At 40.4% G+C, this 20320-nt stretch overlaps 1 protein-coding gene across 1 annotated transcript in view; it reads right to left on the reverse strand.

Moving 5' to 3' along the window:
* The window catches only part of LOC139448003 (ubiquinone biosynthesis protein COQ9, mitochondrial-like), a 69018-nt gene that overhangs the window by 16963 nt on the left and 31735 nt on the right, over window positions 1–20320 (reverse strand). The window contains exons 3-5 of the mRNA XM_071229512.1: window positions 18953–19065; window positions 12960–13110; window positions 9266–9350 (exon numbers count right to left, since the gene is read on the reverse strand). Coding sequence (XP_071085613.1) covers window positions 9266–9350; window positions 12960–13110; window positions 18953–19065 — 349 coding nt within the window. The remainder of the gene's footprint in view (window positions 1–9265; window positions 9351–12959; window positions 13111–18952; window positions 19066–20320) is intronic.

Raw genomic sequence — 20320 nt, forward strand, 5'->3', positions numbered from 1 at the left:
TTTGAAACCGTTTCTTGTCAGCACCGTCAATCTTACATAAACAGTAACTACCTTTTACCCCAATCCCACATACAGAACACGAATAATTAAAGTGCCCTTTTCTAATGGAATGGATTGCACAAAAATCTGACATACAGCTCTTTCCACAAATTTGTGATTGGCCCAAGCGTATGAATTTACATCTTGATTTGCCTCTTGCCATTGTGATAAATATACACTTCTAGTATCATTTGTCTAAATGCATGTCATCAGCTGAGTCCTGCCCAGCCTAACATAAAAGGTAAATCACATCTCCACTGGTTAGTCATAGCTGTCAGCACTATTTATAGATTAGCAGTCAGGGTGACATGGTTGATAAGACTCACCTTAACTAGGTCATTTTTCTGGGGTCCTTAGTAACTCTGGCTTGTGATTTCGCAATTGCTAGTATTTCCTCATTCACAATCTGTTGTGATTGTGCAATCAGGTTTATTTCTTCGTTCACTTGTTGTTGCGTCTCCACAATCTGTGGTCCATTTTTATTAAGTGGGCACTTATGTTTAAATTGACAATACCTAGCCGTTATTAAAGCTGTGGTGAGTGGAGCTAAGAACATTCCGTATCTATGATAAAACTCACAGCTCACTGCGCTTATAGAATGTTCGATGAATGGATCTTTCTCGAGAGATTCGCATAAATACATGTGATGTTCTGCTGGGATAGGAAGAAACGTACTAGCTACGATATGTTTAATTTCCCAGCCGATTCCTGGAGCTTCGTTATCTGTATAGTAACACCCTCGCTGGCATTTTCTATTCTCCGCCCACTACCATGAAGTTGGTCATCATCCGTGGTTCGCATGTCGAGCCATAGCGTGTACTTCGTGGTGAGGTATTCACCCTTGATACATCCACTAGAGACAGATCTTTCGCGACCGCATTAACTTCTGGGCTTTGTTTTATAGAAGGGAGTTTTTTAATCTCATCCCATTGTTGATACGCTAGCATTCCTTGACTATATAGTTGATTAGGAACGCCCTCGATAGTCAATTCTACTTTTGTAATCTTGGGATTGTAGAACTTCTCGGTATTTGATTTAAATGCATCGGAGGGGTCCTTGAACAACATTAAAATACCCTTCAACGATCTCGTGGGGACATTCAGATTGATATTCCACGTCGTATCTTTTTTGTTCCTTATGATCTTCGGTGTCGAAGCACGCGATCGTACAAAATGGCTAAACTTCCGGTATACTGGTTACGAATTTGTCTGGCTAATTCAGGATCTGTTATCATATCATACTCCAGTGAGATATTGTCAATGGAATAGCTAGCATCTTCAGCAGCTCTGATTACTCTACCATAGTCATTAAAAGTGAGTTCGTATTCTAACCTATCACCTAGGGATGCTTGATAAAAGGGCATGTGACTATCTAGTAATTCTAAGTCGAGCGGAATATAGAATCGGTTACCTAATGCGCTGGCAACAGTGTGATCTTTTACGACGGTATTATCACCATTATCAGCACCCACTCGCAGTTTCAATGTGTTCCGATTATAAATACCTTGGTACTGTAAGTTTTCACGCTCTTTATCCGTTCTCCAGAGATCCATGTAACAATAGTATACATCGCTATCGTCAATACTCAAAACCTCATTACCACTAATTTTAACATCGATTTTCTTAACGATAGCACAACCTATGTTCTGAACAGGCTCCCTGTTAACGTCGGCAGAAGTCAAACTAATTGTAAATGCTAGTCTGACAGTTCCTGGAACTAACACATCATGTGCGCCGAGATTAGGAAAGCGAACCAGAAGCGTTTGATTCTGATCGATGGTACTCGGGTTATTAGTTATAGTTACAGACTGACGAATTGCTTTGACCCCTGAAGGATCTGGGTTTAACTTGTGTCTGTATTGTGAAGACGTTGTTATATTGAAATTATGTAACCTTATGTCTAATATAAAAATGGATGATTTTAATCTAGATGACTTTGATAACCCTAGTACAATCGAAGAGGGTACTGATGAAACCAGCTTTACGAATCTTAACGATGAACTTTTGAAACCAGCCGTTAATGATTATTACGATGCCTTAAAAGAAAGTCCAATTGGTCGTGACTATTCAAAGTTTACGATAGATAGTAAAGGAATATTGCGACTGAGTGACTCTTCGGATATTGATCTTGTGAATTTTCATACTCGTAAGCCCCTAGCCTTGTCTACGATAGCTGCTAAACATGGCATCAACACTGTTCGTAATGAATTAGGTTTTGTGGACTACTCACGAGAAAAACTTTACGCGAAGACTACTAAGGTTCTATCATGGACTGTTATGGGTGAACAAAACCGTTCAAATGGTGCGCTGGTTTTCTTAGGGAAATTAGTCAGCAAAGAGCCGGAGTCACAGGAGACTAATCACAATTTTATTTACAAGAACAATTAACAATGAACAATATCTTAGAATATAGCTGAGGGTGCCACAGAGAGTCAGTACAACCCTCTGGGCTGTGGGAGAGAGGTCTGCTTGGTATGAGAGTCAAACCCCTTTCTGCCCTAACATGTGGTTTCTGTATGTATTTAACAAAAAATAGAACAATAAAATGGAATATGATTGGTTGATACACAATGGGTTGTGCCCTATGCTAAATGAATGGCTAGACAGAGGGGAATACTTAATCCTGTTAATCCTGTTGGACTGGCACTAATCTTGTTGACATATTTACTGGATGCTTTGAAAGAGATTATGGTGTCACTATAGACGAGCTTGTATGGGGGCTAATCCTTAATGCACTATAGACGAGCTTGTATGGGGGCTAATCCTTAATGAGTCTAAATTGAAGTAATTGCTGAATGTTATTCTAATATAGTTGATGACAGATTTACTTAAATAAAATAGTTCAAGGTAATCTATAAGACTATGTAGACATATCTTTTGTCTGGGAGATGGGATCTTGATACCTTAGCCTGGCATTTATCTAAAAGCTTCAAATCTATTAAACTATGTAGACATAACTCTTGTCTTATTGAATTGTATATCTAGGAGATGCGCTCCCATTACCTTAGGCTAGCATCTATCTAAAAAGCTATAACTGCAACTACTGATATCTTATATATGCATTTTACCTGACGATAAGTATTACTTGCTAAACTATAATTATATGAAATGATGTATAAATATTACACCATGATAACTCATAAAAGCACTTGATGTGGATCTAATTATTATAGGAAAACTTAGTATAAATGTTATATCATGATAGTTCTTCGGACTGTGCGTACTGAAATCGGTACCAAAGATAATTTGGAAGAAAGCTCGAAAGCTGGCCTGGACTCGGAGAAATCTTGGATACCTACTACGATAATTCCATGGCCAGTGTACCAATTTCGGAGTTCAGTATGAGGGAATTACGAGGTCTTGACAAGGCAATGCAAACAATGCGGGGAGAACTCATCAATAATATAGCCAAGCTATCCGAACTGGACAAGCATAAAGCTTATGAGAAAACAAAACTTGAACAGGCAGGTGATGAATTCAGTAGACGCCACGTTGCTGAAAGATTGCGTAACTTAGAAGACAAAAGATCGGACCGCCTCGAAGCTGCTTCTAGTAATAGAAAGGCACTTCGTTCACAAATCAGTCAAATTCGAGAAACTATCAATCATGTCCTCAACGATGACACTACACTGGCCGATAAAATTAAAACATTGTTTAGAGAACAGGGAATAACCACTGCCAGTATTTTAACCGCACTGGGATTTATTATATCGACTTTGACTCTCGGGTTAATCAATGGTACAGGAGGTGCACCCTCTAGTGATAAAAATGGCGTAAAAGAGTGGATAAAAAAGCATTTAAAAGCATTAGGTTCAGCACTGGGAAAGCTCGCTGGGAAAGCCGCGTCTGCACTTCCTGGTATAATAGGGAGTAAAGTTTCCTGGCTCTTGAATTTATTAGCTAAGACCACCACATGGCTTAGTCAAAACTTGTGGGCACTGATCGTAGCAATTGCCGGTCTGTTGTACTTATCTGCTTTAACCAAATCAGTTCATTAAGAACTATTTAACCAAATCCTGAGTAAACCAGCCGCGACTCCACCTACTATAAGAGCTGTTTTTTCATCGATATGTTGTTGATTTTTAGCTGCAATATGCGGTGGCACTTGTGGTTGTGCGTTAGTAGATGGTTGTGAAACATGTGGTGACTGTGGCTTGACTATTCCCGTTTCGCCTGTGTTTGTTTTCGTTATTAATTCGGTGTTAATATTTGAATTTATACCAGGTTTTTGTTGATGGGTAGCAATAACAATTTTATTATTATAACCGATCACTTGACCGATCTTAAGTTCCATATTACCTGGAGACATGTATAGTCCCGGCGCATAAACATAGTCTACTTTGGATTGAGCGTACTGTAATACATCTTGATAACGTTTTATAGAAGATGGTATGTCAACTGGTGAATTAATAGCATCCTCCACGTTTGCAACAAACTGTTTTTGTGCATCGAGCGCCATCCCAGAACCAATAATGGACATTTGTGTTAGCGATTGTGCACCAAGAACTGCCCATACATAAGTTCTTATTGATTCATTAACTCTTACAACTCCTGGGTTAGTAAATTTATTTTCTGTTTTATCATTAAGAAATTCATTCCAAGCATTTCCAGGTGGTTGCTCAACCTTTTGGACGGTGAAAGCAACACCATCCTTAAAGTTCATACGATCGTCTCACCACTCGTTACATGAGAGAGCAAAGCTTGGAAGAATCCAACCTCTTTTCAGTAAATCATCGCTGACTTCTTTAACAGAGTGTGCACCAGCGTACGGAATACCTAGACCATGGTTAACTCCACTCAGACGCCAATCTTTACTCGTAGAAACATTAAATTCCTGACAAATACAATCGAATGCCCACCTATTGTACGGATTATTTGATGCATTCCATGCTCGATCCTGCGGTAATGGGGCACTAATTTCTTTAAGTATACGTCTAATCTGATAGTACACGTGAAATGATAAAACAGACTTATTTAGTTCAAATCCTGGGACATAAAGAGATACACCACATCCTGTTGTGGCACACCATATGGCAAAGTTTAACTGGTTCTGCCAAAATTGCATTGGATTGTGGAACCAATCGTGCACCATTTTATCGCTACTTGCTGTGACCCTGTATTTTTCAAAGATATCAGGGAATTTAACAAAAAAATTAGCACCAGAGGCACTTACTAAAATCGACTGATTAGTAATATATTTAAGTTATGATATAGTATCTTTGTATATTTAATATGTATGTTACACTCCTGGGAATAACAAATGGTCAGTCTATTGAACTGCTTCATACTATCGATAGTTCGGATGGTCAACTTGAAGTCGCTCTCTGCGATGTAACTTATTACCCACGGTGGACTAATATAAATGCTGTGAAAAGAAATAATAAGATGTTTATAATAGGTGAAAACAATGTTATTGACAAATACATTATTATACCTGATGGGTATAACAGTGTATGCTCACTCAATGAAGAAATTTTTAAGCCTAATGGAATTAGTTTCAAACAAAATGAGTCGAATGGGATGCTGATTTTAAGTGCTGAAGAAAAGGAAATATTTCTTGAAAAAACTTAGCACTTACACTTGGATTTAGAGGAGAAATAACATTAGTCGAGACAACATTTGGGGGATATGAATTACCCTATTTAGTTCCCTATAAAGAGTTTTGCATCCATCTTGATCAAATAAGCATGACGGATAATATTCAACTAGAAAGTCCTTCAACTCTACTCAGAGCTGTTCCAGTCAAAGATGAAAAATACAATAGCGGTAGAACAGAATCTTTCTCATCATTACAATATAAAAAATTAAAGAGTGGTATTATTTCAGACCTCAAAATTTCTGTATTAGATGTAAAACATCAACCTGTACATATAGGATACTTGAGTGTAACACTCCATATTATAAATAATGGTTGATTCATCAGGCCCTGGAACACTCAGACAATGTAATACAATTGCACTTTCCGATCTCTGAGACACAGAAGGATTCAGTAAACCCGGTACCGATGGTAAGTTATACGCATTACACTTACAAGATAATGTATACAAGCGGAAAGAAGTTACATTCACAGGTAATCTAGGAGATTTAAGCGATATCTACGTTAGTAGACTCAATAAAAACACTTTGTACAATCTTACTTGCAATGATGATAATAAATGGACTATGATCGAAGCAAAAATCGAGTGGCTACTGAATATCGTCATTACCCCACCGTATGTGATGACGGGGTCGTACTCGGGGCTTATATCCCATCAAAACGAAAAAGTGTGTTAGTCACCCCCTGCCAGAAAACCCAGGGTATATGTTATTTAGTCGTCCGGCATAAAAAAATGTTAGTTTAAATTTGGTTACTGAATTCAATGTTATTAAAGATAACTTGAGTGCAATACCTGATCTTTCTACGCTCATTATTGAAGTCTTGTTCGGAGATGCACTGGAAGATGACTTTGAAATATTATCGATTAAATGGCCCAAGAAACACAAACGTCAACGTTGCATTATTATTTATATGGGAGTATCACCCGTTGCAACCCTTCAGGGGGTCCAAATTATTAAAAGTGACAGCATTTTTCTTACTAAGATATTCATGCCGTATAATATACATTTAATAAGGTTGATGTATACTCTCAAAACATTGAAGCAAGACCAATTAAAGACTATTATAAGATATAATAATAATATACACTATGGGTTTATATCCGGCGCTCGATGAAAAGATGGATACTGTTGATGGATTTCGATTACATCAAATAAGCGACATACAACATCGAATAGAGAAGGAGAGGGAGTTGAGACTTGGATTGTATAAAAGGTATCGCAGAGCCGTGAATGCTCTCGAAGGAGTTGACACCACGCTTGTAACGGCTGGTGTTGGTTCATTATCAACTATAATCACCGCGCCTATCGTACTTGGCATGCAAATAGCGGCTGGAGTCTCAGGACTGGCAGGAATAGCGATAAAATTCATTTCTCATGGGTTGCAAAAGAAAGCATTAAAACATGATAATATTCGGATACTCGCAGAAGCAAAGCTAAACAACATTGAGGATCATATTTCAACAGCAATGGCTGATTGTAAGATATCCGAGGAGGAGTTTCGTTTAGTGTTGTCAGAACTCACCAAATACAACGTAATGAAGCAGGAGATTCGATCAAATTCTCGTAAAACCAGTGGTATTAGTGAAGACGAGAAAAAAAAGTTCATAGAACAGGGGAGACCAGAAACGTGTCAATTATTCCGTGACCAAAACCAAAGAACTTGTTGGAGATTAAAAATAGATTGCTTACTATCATTAGATCACATTTAAACGAATGCTTACATAAGTATATGATAATGGAGAATTACAAACCAACAAAGGAAAAACTCGAAAAAGCTATCGAAACATTTATGCTCAGGGACAAAATTATAAAATGGAGAAAATTACCACAAGGTATATATTATATCAGTGATGTCAAACCAACCAAATACGGTCATCAATTGTTTCTTTCCAATTACTAAGAAGAGTATATAGTCTGGTCTCCTGGTAAAATGAACGAAGAACTTAGTAAAAATGTTGAGTATCACTTTGTTAAAAATAATGGTATACGTATGAATAAAAATAATAGAGAATATTTTCATTACAATTTAGTTTAATCTTATGACGATCGTTAAATCGCATCATCATTTACACATAAAAAATTCCCCCTGTAGTGGTGGTATAAATCCTGCTCCAGTGGAAGTGGTCCAGAACCCCCATTACCTATACTACTCCCCTTGTAATCAACTTATCGTGAAATCCCCTTGTAATCAATGAACAATGAAAATGTGATAAGATCAAATGAAATGGATTTGAAACTTAAAGTGAAGTTGCCATATGGTAACAATGTAAATGGGTAACTCTCTGAACTATTTCTCTTCTATTTCTGTACTATTCTAATTCACTATTTGGTAACTTAGAGAGAGATATCCATGTACTACTTGCCCATATGAATGCCAAAAGACAGCTGAAATAAACTGTGTCTAGAGCATGTGCATTTTGCGCTCATTCAGCAATAAGCACGTGCTGCATGCCAACTTTAACGCTTTCCGCGAAGCTGTTGTGTACCCATGAATCAACCACTGTGTCCAGGAACATGACACTTGTTCCCGGACACTTGTTCCCGGACACTTGAGAACAAGGCTAGTATCATTGAGTTAGATTTTGGCTGGACTAACGAGTCTATGCATAGTCCAATCAAAATCGCGCACCGAAATCGAAATCTGGTTCGTAAAGTGTCATGCAGATTTCTGTTGACTGCAGGATTTGCAAAGCATGTGCTCCACTAGCTCGTTGGCAACAGATATTTTCTCAATCTTTTCATGTTTTTAATCAAGGTGCTCACGTGATTTGATGCACTTCGCGATGTAAGACCCGTTTTGTCACAATATAGATCTTGATTATTGATCAGATAGTCTTGATTGGGCGCCACCGTTTTGTTTTGAAGCAAATGCAAGTGATACGAGAGGTGGAATCTGACTGGTCTATAGGAGAGGCATAGAAGGGACATAACTTGTAATAGCCACTGGTGGCGCTACGATCGAATTCCAGCCTAGTTCGGCAAGGGTGGAAACTGGACTTTTAAAGTCAGTTAACTCCCTTGCCTCGGGAAGATGGAACTCGCCTTGAAACGAACATTAGTTGTTAGAGATACAAAATCTTCGGTCTTTCCATCACCATATTGAAATTTCTTTTTAGTTGTGATTTTGTCCATGACAAAGTATTTTTAAACAAAATCACTCATAGATCATGGAAAAGATGTGTGAAAAGCTCATTGATATTTCCGGCTTATTTTACAAGACAAATACACATGTAATCTTAATATCTGTGTACGAAACATTGTCCAGCATACAGTGCACAAATACCACTGAAGTTGTAAATCATCATGTCTAGTGATGTTTAATCGTGTTTCATGTTTTCATTTACCAAATTTGCAAACGGCAAAACAAGCACACAAACTCCAATTGCCACCATGACCATAAAACAAAACGTTGCAGTAAAGCAAGGGAAGTAACTGCACGCTATATTGGATAACACTGGAGTCATGTATTCGAGATGAAGAATATTTGAGGTCTTTTTTATTTTTGAAAATGGAAAGAAAATGAAATGTATGGCGGACTTTGTGATGATGCGGAGATGCCTGAGAACCAAGACTTTTTTTAGCCTAATGCAGTGCTGTTAACTGAAGGCGTGCACTGCTCCAGCTATCACCTGCGGCCAGTGTTCGATGTAGGGGAGTAGCATCCTTAGCCTGCTCTGGACAGCCTTTGCAATGAAAGGTCTTGTTTGGGGTTTCCTGTGAAAGAAACATTTCACAATGAGATATTTTTGCAGACAAAGCTCCTCATAATTTTTTCAGATCCGCTGACCCTAAAAATCTGCTTAAAGCTAAACATAAGTTGAAAGCATTTTCATTGCTGTTGAGCCCTATCATCACATACAAAAAAACAGAGTACAAATTGTTTCCCTGATTGTCATGGGCAGCGAAAAGAGGTGTAGTATCTCTGACACTCCATAAATTCCTTCACAAATATCTTGTGCTAGAAGTCTGCAGTTCACCTGGATATATAGACAATATATAGCATACTTTCAACACCAATACTTAGGACACACAAATATCCTATTGATCCTATTGATTTGAACAACAAAATATGATGCCATCAATATGATCAAAGAATAAAAATACAGGGCAAAAATGGATTTTGAGAGAATTAAGGATCATGGTCAAAACGCAAACCTGAAAACTTAAAATATTGTTAAACATTGAACATGTATTGAATCCCTCTACCCAACTTAACATATACTGAACCAAATTAAAAACATTTTGATCAGTTATCATTGTGGGCCCTTATTGTGTATTTAAACAGTAATGGCCACGTATTGTCTTCAGATAACACCCATTTTTGTGCAGGTGAATCGATCAAAATCATGTGCACAGCACTATAGTGGCAAAAGTGGTTTTTCACGTGCAACTGGTCACGTGGCCATAATACTGCACGTTTTCAGCCATACTTGTTAGCAGTCATTAACAAAAAAAGAAAAACACAAGAAAACAAAAGTCTTTACGGACATTTGTCATGCCACGCCTTTCAAATGTGCAACGTGAACATGCCATCGGCATGTTGCAGACAGGAACGTCCGTAGCTGAAGTCGCAAGGACAATGGGTTGTAGTCGACGGACTGTTTATGATTTACAGACGCGTCCACCGCAAACAGGTACCACCGCTGACTGCCCTCAGCCAGGTCGACCACGTGTGACGTCACATGCAGAGGATTGTCAGATTGTCTTACGTCACCTCTGTAACCGATTTTTGACGGCTACATCAACCAGAAATTAACTGTTTAGGGTAGACTGAGTGCACAAACTGTCTGAGAACTGCTCACCTTCAAGCACGACGGCCATACTGCGGGCCGATTCTGACTCAATTACACAGACGTCAACGTCAATTGTGGGCACAGCAACACTTACGATGGACTCGGAGGAAATGGAATCAAGTCGTCTTCAGTGATGAATCCCGATTTAATCTTCGATTTGCTGATGGTAGGGCGAGGGTGTGGAGGCGCCGTCATGAACGTTGCACCCAGTGTTGTGTACAGGAAGTTGACAGATTTCGAGGCGGAAGTGTCATGGTGCGGGGTGCTTTCTGTAGCAATGCACGTTCCAGGCTTCTTGTCATCCGTGGCAACCTCAACGCTGCTGCTTACCGTGACCAGGTACTGGCACCAGAACTTCTTCCTTTTATGGCAGCACATGGACCCAGTTTGATCTTCCAACATGACAATGCCAGAACCCACAGAGCAATTTTGACAAGGAATTTCCTTCAGAATGCGGGAGTCAACGTCATGGACTGGCCGTCAAGGTCTCCCGACCTCAATCCCATCGAACATGTCTGGGATGCTCTTGGAAGAAGTCTGCGCACTCTCAAGAACCAACCACAGAATTTGCAAGATCTTGGCACCATTTTGCAGCAACAATGGCGTTGTCTTCCCAATCATGTGTTCACAAGCATCACAAGGCCCATGCGGAGGCGTTATGTGGCAGCTGTCAATGTTGGGATGTTGGTGCCAAGGTAACACAGTCCATCAGTCCTATGTTTTACATGTTGTCTTGCTGGGGATGTTGGAGCCAAGGTAACACAATCCTGCAGCCCTATATTTCACATGCAATCTTGCTGGGGATGTTGGAGCCAAGGTAACACAGTCCTGCAGCCCTATATTTCACATGCCATCTTGCTGGGGATGTTAGAGCCAAGGTAACACAGTCCTGCAGCCCTATATTTCACATGCCGTGTTGCTGGGATGTTGGTGCCAAGGTAACACAGTCCTGCAGCCCTATATTTCACATGTCGTGTTGCTGGGGATGTTGGTGCCAAGGTAACACAGTCCTGCAGCCCTATATTTCACATGCCGTGTTGCTGGGGATGTTGGTGCCAAGGTAACACAGTCCTGCAGCCCTATATTTCACATGCAATCTTGCTGGGGATGTTGGTGCCAAGGTAACACAGTCCTGCAGCCCTATATTTCACATGTCGTGTTGCTGGGGATGTTGGTGCCAAGGTAACACAGTCCCGCAGCCCTATGCTTCACATGTCGTCTTGCATGTTAGTGGCAAGGTAACACAGTCCCGCAGCCCTATGCTTCAGAGGATGTATTGCTAGGGATATTGGTGTCAAGGTAACACTGCCTCCGTGTTTCACATGCCGTCTTCCTGGGTATGTTGGTGCCAAGGTAACACAGCCTCCATGTTTCACATGCCGTCTGTCTGGGGATGTTGGTGTCAAGGTAATACAGCCTCCATGCTTCACATGCCGTCTTCCTGGGATGTTGGGGTCAAGGTAACACTGCCTCCGTGTTTCACATGCCGTCTTCCTGGGGATGTTGGTTTCAAGGTAACACTGCCTCCGTGTTTCATATGCCATCTTCCTAGGGATGTTGGTGACAAGGTAACACTGCCTCCGTGTTTCACATGCCGTCTTCCTGGGGATGTTGGTGTCAAGGTAACACAGTCCACCAGCCCTATGCTTCACATGCCATCTTCCTGGGGATGTTGGTGACAAAGTAACACTGCCTCCGTGTTTCACATGTTGTCTTTCTGGGGATGTTTGGGTCAAGGTAACAATGCCTCTGGGTTTCACATGCCGTTTTCCTGGGGATGTTGGTGTCAAGGTAACACTGCCTCCGTGTTTCACATGCCATCTTCCTAGGGATGTTGGTGACAAGGTAACACTGCCTCCGTGTTTCACATGCCTTCTTGCTGGGGATGTTGGGGTTAAGGTAACACAGTCCTACAGCCCTAGTCTTCACACACAATCTTGGTGGAGACATTTACTGATGCCAACCAGGCTTCACACCCTACATGTTTTACATTAATGATCTGAACACTACAAATAGTTCTCCACACGTGTATACTATACAACACTGAAATCCAGAAAAAACAAGACCACTTACACCCCCGACCTAGACTCCAACATATTTCTAAGTTCAAAACATAAAAAAAAAAATCTTTTCAGAAAATACACACATCAAAATGAAACTTTGCACTGCACCTCTCCTATTAGAATGGAAATGTTCACTAAATTTGAAAAGAATCGATAAAGTAATTTTCAAGCAATAGGTCGCACAAGTGTTCAAGATAAAAGAAGTAAAAATGCTGTATATTTCAGAAAATCAAAATATTGATATCAAACTTCCCACTGCACCTTTCCTTTCAGAGAAGAAAAGTTTGAAAAGAATCTAAACAGTTGTTTTCAAAGTAGAGGTCACAAACAAAAATGTCCTTGGAAGGATTGACAGACGAACAGAATTCCTTATAACATATACTCCAGCCCTTTTATACATATATACTAAAGCTGATTCAGACAACCTAGGGCCAACAATCATACAACAGTGGCCCGGAAATGCTTACTCTGCTCCTTGGGTGTAAAGTTCCTCAACTTCTGCAGCAAGTGCATCTGCAAGCTGCCGGTTAGACCGTGTGTACAAGTAATGAACCAGCTCTGCCCCTCCTCTGGGGAACATACCATGAGCCACTGGTGGCAAACCCTCCATCTCTGCACCTGCAGTCATCAATTAGAAACAAAAGTATTGTACCTAAGTGACTGCGATATCATCAGAAGAAAGATGCAGCTTAGTGACTATAATATTGTGAGATTTTGAAGCTTGGTGACTGTGATATCATGAGAAGTCAGTTGTAGTTTAGTGACTGATATCATGAGAAGTAAGTTGTAGCTGAGAGACTGTGTTGTAGGAATTATGTTGTAGTTAACTGACTGTGTTGTGAGACGTAAGATGTAGCTAAATGACTGATATGAGAAGCAGTTGTTATCTGACTGTGTTGTGAGAAGTAAGATGTAGCTAAATGACTGATATGAGAAGCAGTTGTTATCTGACTGTGTTGTGAGAAGTAAGATGTAGCTAAATGACTGATATGAGAAGCAGTTGCTAACTGATTGTGTTGTGAGAAGTAAGATGTAGCTATATGACTGATATGAGAAGCTGTTGCTAACTGACTGTGTTGTGAGAAGTCAGATGTAGCTAAATGACTGATATGAGAAGCAGTTGCTAACTGACTGTGTTGTGAGAAGTAAGATGTAGCTATATGACTGATATGAGAAGCTGTTGCTAACTGACTGTGTTGTGAGAAGTAAGATGTAGCTAAATGACTGATATGAGAAGCAGTTGTTATCTGACTGTGTTGTGAGAAGTAAGATGTAGCTAAATGACTGATATGAGAAGCAGTTGCTAACTGACTGTGTTGTGAGAAGTAAGATGTAGCTAAATGACTGATATGAGAAGCTGTTGCTAACTGACTGTGTTGTGAGAAGTAAGATATAGCTAAATGACTGATATGAGAAGCTGTTGCTATCTGACTGTGTTGTGAGAAGTAAGATGTGACTGATATGAGAAGCAGTTGCTAACTGATTGTGTTGTGAGAAGTAAGATGTAGCTAAATGACTGATATGAGAAGCTGTTGCTAACTGACTGTGTTGTGAGAAGTAAGATGTAGCTAAATGACTGATATGAGAAGCTGTTGCTAACTGACTGTGTTGTGAGAAGTAAGATGTAGCTAAATGACTGATATGAGAAGCAGTTGCTAACTGACTGTGTTGTGAGAAGTAAGATGTAGCTAAATGACTGATATGAGAAGCAGTTGCTAACTGATTGTGTTGTGAGAAGTAAGATGTAGCTAAATGACTGATATGAGAAGCAGTTGCTAACTGACTGTGTTGTGAGAAGTAAGATGTGACTGATATGAGAAGCAGTTGCTATCTGACTGTGTTGTGAGAAGTAAGATGTAGCTAAATGACTGATATGAGAAGCTGTTGCTAACTGATTGTGTTGTGAGAAGTAAGATGTAGCTAAATGACTGATATGAGAAGCAGTTCCTAATTGACTGTGTTGTGAGAAGTAAGATGTGACTGATATGAGAAGCTGTTGCTAACTGATTGTGTTGTGAGAAGTAAGATGTGACTGATATGAGAAGCTGTTGCTAACTGATTGTGTTGTGAGAAGTAAGATGTAGCTAAATGACTGATATGAGAAGCAGTTGCTAACTGATTGTGTTGTGAGAAGTAAGATGTGACTGATATGAGAAGCTGTTGCTAACTGATTGTGTTGTGAGAAGTAAGATGTGACTGATATGAGAAGCTGTTGCTAACTGATTGTGTTGTGAGAAGTAAGATGTAGCTAAATGACTGATATGAGAAGCAGTTGCTAACTGATTGTGTTGTGAGAAGTAAGATGTAGCTAAATGACTGATATGAGAAGCAGTTGCTAACTGACTGTGTTGTGAGAAGTAAGATGTAGCTAAATGACTGATATGAGAAGCAGTTGCTAACTGATTGTGTTGTGAGAAGTAAGATGTAGCTAAATGACTGATATGAGAAGCAGTTGCTAACTGATTGTGTTGTGAGAAGTCAGATGTAGCTAAATGACTGATATGAGAAGCAGTTGCTAACTGACTGTGTTGTGAGAAGTAAGATGTAGCTAAATGACTGATATGAGAAGCAGTTGCTAACTGATTGTGTTGTGAGAAGTAAGATGTAGCTAAATGACTGATATGAGAAGCAGTTGCTAACTGATTGTGTTGTGAGAAGTCAGATGTAGCTAAATGACTGATATGAGAAGCAGTTCCTAATTGACTGTGTTGTGAGAAGTAAGATGTGACTGATATGAGAAGCTGTTGCTAACTGACTGTGTTGTGAGAAGTAAGATGTAGCTAAATGACTGATATGAGAAGCAGTTGCTAACTGACTGTGTTGTGAGAAGTAAGATGTAGCTAAATGACTGATATGAGAAGCAGTTGCTAACTGATTGTGTTGTGAGAAGTAAGATGTAGCTAAATGACTGATATGAGAAGCAGTTGCTAACTGATTGTGTTTTTAGAAGTAAGATGTTGCTAAATGACTGATATGAGAAGCAGTTGCTAACTGATTGTGTTGTGAGAAGTAAGATGTAGCTAAATGACTGATATGAGAAGCAGTTGCTAACTGATTGTGTTGTGAGAAGTCAGATGTAGCTAAATGACTGATATGAGAAGCAGTTCCTAATTGACTGTGTTGTGAGAAGTAAGATGTGACTGATATGAGAAGCTGTTGCTAACTGACTGTGTTGTGAGAAGTAAGATGTAGCTAAATGACTGATATGAGAAGCAGTTGCTAACTGACTGTGTTGTGAGAAGTAAGATGTAGCTAAATGACTGATATGAGAAGCAGTTGCTAACTGATTGTGTTGTGAGAAGTAAGATGTAGCTAAATGACTGATATGAGAAGCAGTTGCTAACTGATTGTGTTTTTAGAAGTAAGATGTTGCTAAATGACTGATATGAGAAGCAGTTGCTAACTGATTGTGTTGTGAGAAGTAAGATGTAGCTAAATGACTGATATGAGAAGCAGTTGCTAACTGATTGTGTTGTGAGAAGTCAGATGTAGCTAAATGACTGATATGAGAAGCAGTTCCTAATTGACTGTGTTGTGAGAAGTAAGATGTGACTGATATGAGAAGCTGTTGCTAACTGACTGTGTTGTGAGAAGTAAGATGTAGCTAAATGACTGATATGAGAAGCAGTTCCTAATTGACTGTGTTGTGAGAAGTAAGATGTAGCTAAATGACTGATATGAGAAGCAGTTGCTAACTGACTGTGTTGTGAGAAGTAAGATGTAGCTAAATGACTGATATGAGAAGCAGTTGCTAACTGATTGTGTTGTGAGAAGTCAGATGTAGCTAAATGACTGATATGAAAAGCAGTTGCTAACTGATTGTGTTGTGAGAAGTAAGATGTAGCTATATGACTGATATGAAAAGCAGTTGCTAACTGACTGTGTTGTGAGAAGTAAGATATAGCTAAATGACTGATATTATGAGAAGATGTAGCTAAATGATTGATATCATGAGAAGTATGCTGTAGCTAAATGACTGATGCGAGAATTAAATTGTAGCTAAGTGACTGTTATGTGATGAGCAGATGCAGCTGAGTGAGTGATATCAAGTCAGTGTATCTATGTGAGAGTGACATGAGGAGATATAGAAGAAGAGCGATATCACAATGAGAGTGCTGTAACCAAGTAACTGTGATATCATAATATATAAGCAGTAGGTGTCATGATGGAAGACTGCTGTAGGCAGGAGACTGTAGTGTCATGATGGAAGACTGCTGTAGGCAAGTGACTATAGTGTCATGATGGAAGACTGCTGTATGCTAGTGACTGTTTAATATCATGATTGAAGACTGCTGTCAGCAAGTGGCTGTAGTGTCATGATGGAAGACTGCTGTAGGCAAGAGACTGTAGTGTCATGATGGAAGACTGCTGTAGGCTAGTGACAGTGTAGTCATGATGGAAGACTGCTGAAGGCATGTGACTGTGTAGTGTCATGATGGAAGACTGCTGTAGGCTAGTGACTAGTGTCATGATGGAATACTGCTGTAGGCTTGTGACTGTGTAGTGTCATGATGGAAGACTGCTGAAGGCTTGTGACTGTGTAGTGTCATGATGGAAGACTGCTGTAGGTGAGTGACTGTAGCGTCATGATGGAAGACTGCTGGAGGCAAGTGACTGTAGTGTCATGATGGAAGACTGCTGTAGGCAAGTGACTGTAGTGTCATGATGGAAGACTGCTGTATGCTAGTGACTGTTTAATATCATGATTGAAGACTGCTGTCAGCAAGTGACTGTAGTGTCATGATGGAAGACTGCTGTAGGCAAGAGACTGCAGTATCATGATGGAAGACTGCTGTAGGCCAGTGACAGTGTAGTCATGATGGAAGACTGCTGAAGGCTTGTGACAGTGTAGTCATGATGGAAGACTGCTGAAGGCTTGTGACTGTGTAGTGTCATGATGGAAAACTGCTGTAGGCTTGTGACTGTGTAGTGTCATGATGGACGACTGCTGTAGGTGAGTGACTGTAGTGTCGTGATGGAAGACTGCTGTAGGCAAGTGACTGTAGTGTCATGATGGAAGACTGCTGTAGGCAAGTGACAGTGTAGTGTCATGCTGGAAGAATGCTGTAGGGGAGTGACTGTAGTGTCATGATGGAAGAGTGCTGTAGGCGAGTGACTGTAGTGTCATGATGGAAGAATGCTGTAGGCGAGTGACTTTAGTGTCATGATGGAAGACTGCTGTCGGCTAGTGACAGTGTAGTGTCACGATGGAAGACTGCTGTAGGCTAGAGACAGTGTAGTGTCATGATGGAAGACTGCTGTAGGCAAGTGACTGTAGTGTCATGATGGAAGACTGCTGTAGGCAAGTGACTGTAGTGTCATGATGGAAGACTGCTGTAGGCAAGTGACAGTGTAGTTTCATGATGGAAGACTGCTGTAGGCTAGTGACTGTTTAATATCAGGATGGAAGACTGCTCTAGGCAAGTGACTGTAGTGTCATGATGGAAGACTGGTGTAGGCAAATGACTGTAGTGTCATGATGGAAGAGTGCTGTAGGGGAGAGACTGTGTAGTGTCATAATGGAAGACTGATGTAGGGAAGCAGCTGTATAGTGTCATGATGGAAGACTGCTGTAGGCTAGTGACTGTAGTGTCATGATGGAAGACTGGTGTAGGTGAGTGACTGTAGTGTCGTGATGGAAGACTGCTGTAGGCTAGAGACTGTGTAGTGTCATGATGGAAGAATGCTATAGGCGATTGACTGTAGTGTCATGATGGAAGACTGCTGTAGGTGAGTGACTGTAGTGTCATGATGGAAGAGTGCTGTAGGGGAGTGACTGTAGTGTCATGATGGAAGAATGCTGTAGGCGAGTGACTTTAGTGTCATGATGGACGACTGCTGTAGGTGAGTGACTGTAGTGTCATGATGGAAGAGTGCTGTAGGGGAGTGACTGTAGTGTCATGATGGAAGAATGCTGTCGGCTAGTGACAGTGTAGTGTCATGATGGAAGACTGCTGTAGGCTAGAGACAGTGTAGTGTCATGATGGAAGACTGCTGTAGGCAAGTGACTGTAGTGTCATGATGGAAGACTGCTGTAGGCAAGTGACTGTAGTGTCATGATGGAAGACTGCTGTAGGCAAGTGACAGTGTAGTTTCATGATGGAAGACTGCTGTAGGCTAGTGACTGTTTAATATCATGATGGAAGAGTGCTGTAGGCAAATGACTGTAGTGTCATGATGGAAGACTGCTGTAGGGGAGAGACTGTGTAGTGTCATAATGGAAGACTGATGTAGGGAAGCGGCTGTATAGTGTCATGATGGAAGACTGCTGTAGGCTAGTGACAGTGCTGTGTCATGATGGAAGACTGCTGTATTCTAGTGACTGTTTAATATCATGATGGAAGACTGCTGTAGGCAAGAGACTGTAGTGTCATGATGGAAGACTGCTGTAGGCAAGTGACTGTAGTGTCATGATGGAAGACTGCTGTAGGCAAGTGATTGTGTGTAACTGTGACCACACCTGCAGCCAGTGTCTTCCTGCTCCAGCCATGCTGTGGGACAAAGGCAAGGGCAGCTCTGAGGATCCTCTGCTTCATCTCATGATCCTCCTCCTCATACTGGTCGGTCTTAATGCTTCAAATATAACAACAGTTTCAGATTCGTTAACTTTCCAGGAAGTCCTAACCCAAATCTCTGCTTCAGTTAATAAACACAAAGTGAATATATTAGTGTTCTATGTTTAAAAAACTGTTCTGTCACAGCTAATGTCTGTATAATGTTCAGAAGATATGAGGGTGGCTGAAAAGTTCTGATCCCAACTATATAAGATGCATAGTACGGGGACTTCCCAGGATGCCCGCTTCTATTGTTTAAGGTTAATTGTTAATGAAGTGTGTAAGCAGAGTTAGCTCCCCTTGGTGGCTAGCCTGTCTTTGGAGGATCGCTCGGGTTTGGCGCTCGTTTCGAGGGTTACCAATAAATGTCATCAAGTGTTAACCTGTGTCCTGTCGATGTGTGACAAATGTATAGTTCCAGTAGTATAGGTAAATGGGGGTTCTGGCTCACTTCAACTGGAGCCAGATTTATATACCTATACTGCTACTACAGATGGAATTTTTATATGTGTAAATGATGATGCGATTTAATGATTGTCATAAGTCGTATTAAAAGAAACATCAACATTAATTACTAATGGATAAAATTTACTATAGCCCACGAGGATATTGGAAAGGTATAGGAGCAATAAAAAATTTAGCCACCGCAGCTAAGGTATATATAGATGTGGCCAAGGATTGGTTAAAGAAACAAGCGATGTGGCAAATATACCTACCGGCACCGCGTTATATACCGAGGAAGAAGTTTGATATTTTCACAACGAATGAAGTTCATCAGGCTGACCACTTGTTTCTTCCCCATGATAAGGTAAGACGCAAAACGTATAAATATGCTTTAACCGTAGTGGATGTGGCTAGTCGATACAAAGAGGCTGAGCCATTAACCTCGAAAGATTCAACAGAAGTAGCTAATGCACTGAGCTGCACATATAAACGCGGCCTAAAATGGCCTGAGCTATTTCAAGTAGATCCTGGTCGCGAGTTTATGGGATCAATAACTAAACTGTTAACAAAGCACGATGTCAAAATCAGCCGTGGTGAAAAAGAGGCCCACCGTAGTCAAGGTATCATTGAAAGATTTAACAGGACATTAGCGGAACGTTTGTTTGGCTATCAGTATGGGATCGAAATGAAATCGGAACGATTGAGATCAACCGAATGGGTGACACGATTATCAGCTGTTGTATCAGCGCTGAATAATGAAGTAACGAGATTAATCGGGAAGAAACCATCCGATGCGATTAAAATGAAATCCGTAATTTCTGAATCTTCAG

Source organism: Haliotis cracherodii, unplaced genomic scaffold (genome assembly GCF_022045235.1).
Source record: "Haliotis cracherodii isolate W230 unplaced genomic scaffold, xgHalCrac1.p SCAF_10, whole genome shotgun sequence".
NCBI lineage: Eukaryota > Metazoa > Mollusca > Gastropoda > Lepetellida > Haliotidae > Haliotis > Haliotis cracherodii.